This window comes from Citrus sinensis, chromosome 5 (assembly GCF_022201045.2).
Source record: "Citrus sinensis cultivar Valencia sweet orange chromosome 5, DVS_A1.0, whole genome shotgun sequence".
In the NCBI taxonomy this organism is placed as follows: Eukaryota; Viridiplantae; Streptophyta; class Magnoliopsida; order Sapindales; family Rutaceae; genus Citrus; species Citrus sinensis.
This window is the reverse complement of record NC_068560.1, coordinates 23357407-23362317: the sequence shown is the minus strand read 5'-3', so window position 1 is coordinate 23362317 and position 4911 is coordinate 23357407. Positions and strand designations below refer to the sequence as shown.

Here is a 4911-nt window from a genome sequence, read left to right as displayed (position 1 = left end):
AAATGATTTTAAATTCATCTTTCATATTTAATTCTCTCATAAATTCCCTCAGCAAATTTATAAACGAATATTTATTTGTAAAACTGTGAATAAAGAAATGTACACTATAAATTCTCTCAACAATTTTGTAAACAAGAATTTATTTGTAAAACTTTGAAAAAAAATGTATTTTACCGAGAGAATTTAGATATAAAAGATGAATTTAAAAATCATTTATTAAGCTTTCAATTTGTGTCTTTTGCTGTGGAAATCAGTTTAAAAAATTAAAAATTTTGAAGATTAAAAATCAGTAATCAATTTTGGTATCTAACAAAATTAGAATTTAGAATTAAATTTTATAAGTGATAGTAGCCCCCCTCTTTCTCTCTTTCTCGTGGCACTTTTTTTTTTAATATTGGTATACAGGACTTTATTGATATTACATCAGGTATTACAATTAATATTTACAAACAAATTCTACAATTGGGACCTTCTTCGTGGCATGTACTCCTCTGAAGTGCTGTCCAAATTCTTTAAACCCTCTCAAATATTCGAGGGATGTCTACTTCACTCACATTTCGTGAGGGATAGACTGGCTCCACTCAATTATTTGATAATTGATGAAGGATTGTAAATAACCCCTATAAATGCTTTTATGGAAGTTCGAACCCTTGCACTTACAATATTGAGTGTGTGCTGTGTGCCATGTTTTGGAACAGAATGTGCGGATGAAAGAAGTCATGGCACTTTTGAAAGAAATTTGAAAAGAAAGGGTGTTATTACTAATACATTTATTGCTAAACGAAGAGCAAATAAAAGTATGCATGGCTTGACACAAACCTAGGGTCTGTAATATCGAGTTATGCCAACGACTATTGCTGGCACTCCTTAAAGCATTTTCCTATATATAAAGACTAATGTTAAATTAGATGCATTTACCTTAGAGGGTTCATATAAAGGCAAATGTTAAATTATAATTATTGTAACTTACACTTATCATGTAAATTACATAAATTATAAGTCTCACAATTTTATGTGGTTCACGTCAAAGATATAAGTTACAATAATTATAACTTAGAGGCTCTCATATATAAAATATCTTAATTGAGTGATCGAGACGGGGCACAATTTCTTGCATGTGAAACACGTTTTTATGATTCAACTTGGTGTACGTATTTTTCTGTCACGTCAAGTAGCTTTCTGTCTGCTGTCATCTCGGGCGATTAAACAAAAAATTGTCACATGTTCTGAGGCAATCACATGGCCCTGCACACCAAATATCAGTTACACAGACACCATCATCATCCACCGACAGAAGTTTTCTTAATTTCATCATCGATTTATTATCCATCGTAAGGGACCCGGAAATTAGCGCAGTATTAGGAGACTTGAATCATCATCAACAATCAAATTATAGAACTCCAGAATTCCTCCAACGACCGCTCTCCTTAATATAAAAGATTAGGTAGTTAACTTTACAGCTTCCCTTCAGTATCACGATACACTTTTATTCACTTTTTTTAAATAAATACGCAGAGACTTATGCATACATAACCAAAAAAAACAAGTTTAAAACAAGGCGAAGAAAGACAGAGCAGACTTCGGACTCTGTCTCTAAGCATCAAAATACTCTCTTTCTAAAATATTTTAAATTTTACTCAATTCTGATTTTGTATCGGGTCTTGAAAGATATCGGAGCATCAAGAACCTGTAAGTTTTACTTTTAATCAATCTATCAGTTCGATTTGCTAGCCCTTGTTTTGATATCACCATTTCTTATCCATATACGTACCGTAAAAAGTATCTGTAAGTCCAACCGTCTTAATTTATGCGTTCTTTTCTTCCTAATGATTTGCTAGCTTTATTTTTGATGCACCCGTTTTGGTACATCAAAAATATCCAAGATTCTTATGTTACTTTAATAATTAGAGCTCATTAAATTGTGCATGTCAATTAATAACACATAACTGTGCGTATCATCTTGTTTCCTGTGCTGTTCACAAATTCACAGGTGGTGATCTCATTGGCATAATTCTTTCTGATGCAATGGAAATTCAAATAAAAAAGTCAACGACGATACACCCTGCCCACGAGACGCCAAGGCATTGCCTACAAAGTTCTGTACTGGACCTATTGCCGCGGGCAGCTCACATCCCCTTCTTGTATTTCTTCAGGCAGAGGCAGCCAAATGATTCGAATAATTTCTTTGGAGCTGGTCTGCTGAAGGAAGCGTTAAGCAAAGTTCTCGTGCCATTTTACCCAGTGGCTGGGAGATTGGGAAGGGATCAAAATGGCAGAATTGAGATCAAATGTAATGGACAGGGTGTTTTGTTTGTGGAGGCCGAAACAAGCTACGTTCTTGATGATTTGAGTGACTTTGAATCAAGCTTCGAGCTTCAGAAACTCGTTCCATCGGTTGAATACACAAAAGACATATCTTCTTATCCATTACTAATAACCCAGGTAGATGACTTAAGACAGAGTCTTTAGTGCTCCTGTGGCACTGCCCATCCATCATCCAATATTTGCCCTGTGTGTATCAATTTATCTCAATTGATTAAAGTTTATATGTGAAAATGAATGAATGAATGAAAAAGGAATAGTACCTCAGAGCACTCAAGATATTTCTATAATTCATTCTCCTTTTTTCTGCTTAATTATTGACATATTTTGTTTTACTACCAGGTAACTCATTTCAAGTGTGGAGGAGTTTGCCTTACAGTCGCAATGCACCATACATTAGCTGATGCAACTTCAATGATCTACTTCATCAATGCATGGGATGAGGTCACACGTGGTGTCCCTATTAGTAATCCGCCATTCATTGATCGAACGTTACTAGGTATTGGGCTCCCAACTTCTCCTAAATTTCATCACATAGAATACGACCCACCTCCTTCTATGAATGTCCCTACTCAAAACATAGAACTCCAAGCAAATCCTAAATCCATTTCCTCTGCTATACTTAATATATCAGTTGATCAAATCAACACACTTAAGGCAAAATCAAAGCAAGATCATGGAACCCCAATTGAGTTTACCAGGTTTGAGATACTAGCTGCACATATATGGCGTTGCTTATGTAAAGCACGTAGACTTTCTAATGATCAAGTGAGTAAATTATATATTCCAATAAATGGACGGTCTAGATTGGATCCGCGACTCCCATCTGTGTATTTTGGTAATGTAACTTTTACTGGTACAACAATTGGCTTATCTGGTGATATCATATCAGAACCGTTAAGTTCTACCGCAGAAAGAATTCGTGAAGCAACAATGCGGATGGGCGATGAATATTTGAAATCAGCTCTTGCATACCTAAGCCAACAGCCTGATCTAACAGGTTTAAAACGAGGAGCACACACTTTTAAGTGTCCTAACCTCAATATTTCCAATGTGTTTCATATGCCTGTTTCTGATGTAACTTTTGGGTGGGGAAGACCAATGATTGTAAGGACGCTTACCCCTATAGATGGGACGATACATATTTTTCTAAGTCCAAGCAATGATGGGAGCTTATTCGCAGTTGTAAACTTGCAAACCCAACACATGCAGCTCTTCAAGAAGTTGTTTTATGAGATCTTTTCACAATGCTGGAGTGCTAGATCTAAGTATTGATGTATTTTTATGTTAATTTCGTTTTATGGCTGTATTCAACTTTGTCTAAATTAGTAATTTTATTTGAATCAAATTTATTATTTTCTGTTGTGATTGAGGATATTTCTCTTATTTGAGTAGTAATTCTAATTGGTCTACAATAAATAGAGTTGTAATTTCTCACTAGATAGTTTATAATATACATTTGGATAATAAGATCTTTATCTTTTCGTTACTCCTTTAGGGGTATATATCTAAACTTCGCATTCACAGGTCGGTTGGACTAGAGCATGTCATCTAGTCTCATCATAAAGTTACATTGTATTAGATATCTATTTTAGGTTGTAGATGTCAATTCATATTAACAAACATATTGTTTATTAAAAATTTGCATGCGTTTTAATGTTCAAGAAAGTGTTAATTTCATTATAGTGCATTGCATTAGTAACATGATAATAATAAAAGTATCAGTTCATGTTCTGTGGGTGAGGTTTCTCATCCATTCCATCAAACTATATATATATATATATATGTTTGTATGTATGTATAAATATACACTCATGCATACACACACAAAAATTATTAGGTAAGGGTTCCAGCATTTTATTAAAGCGCCATAATGACTAATTCAATATTATAGCTAAAGTTTTACAATATTCTAAAAAGTGTTTTCACACTTTAATAAAGTGAAGGAAAAGCATTCTATATATGCAGACTTCAATAAAAATGCAGGATCCACTTTTGTAAAGTTGTATCAATTAATCGGACTCAACTACCTTACAACTGTTGTAAGGTACCATCTGATTTTGTTTTTCTGTGGTTTTAATTATTGGTCTTTTTTTGTGGTGTCAATTATTGGCAATGAAAAAATAGATTTGAGATAGATTTGAGGCTAGAGATTCATTTATTTGAATGTTAACATTATGCTCCCTGCTATTTATCAAAAACTTTTAGCACATACGTCCAAATTGTTTAAAATTTTATGTTGTTTAATTAGTAGCGAGTCTTAAAACATAAATTTTATTTTAATATTTTATATTTTATTTAAAAATTAATTTTTAATATCATTTATTTATTAAAAATTATTATTTAATATTATTTATTCTCATTTCATTTAATATTATTTAGTTACAGGCTTATTGTTGTATTTAATCTTTCAAAAAACTAAAATTTTTAAATAAAATAAAATAATCAGTAGTGAGCATTAAAAAATAAATATAATTTTTAAAATTAATTATTTCATTTCATTTAATATTATTATAGTGTTTATTTTGTTTTATTTAATGTTATTTCTTATAGACTTATTGTTATATTTATTCTTTAAAAAACTAAATA

The 4911-nt window shown here is 32.2% G+C and overlaps 1 protein-coding gene across 3 annotated transcripts; it reads left to right on the top strand.

Moving 5' to 3' along the window:
• The first annotated feature begins 1239 nt into the window (after positions 1-1239).
• On the top strand, positions 1240-3677 carry LOC102630515 (shikimate O-hydroxycinnamoyltransferase-like). Of its 3 annotated transcripts, XM_052441959.1 has the most exons (4): positions 1451-1689; positions 1991-2442; positions 2665-2821; positions 2957-3677. In XM_052441959.1, exons 2-4 carry the CDS (start codon positions 2026-2028, stop codon positions 3595-3597), a joined length of 1215 nt encoding a protein of 404 aa, XP_052297919.1. In that variant the 5' UTR covers positions 1451-1689; positions 1991-2025; the 3' UTR covers positions 3598-3677. The 3 variants fall into 3 exon arrangements, with proteins under 3 accessions (XP_024952797.2, XP_052297919.1, XP_024952796.2); XM_025097029.2 differs by lacking the exon at positions 1451-1689 and adding an exon at positions 1240-1444 and having other exon boundaries at positions 2665-3677; XM_025097028.2 differs by having other exon boundaries at positions 2665-3677.
• Positions 3678-4911: the final 1234 nt, after the last annotated feature.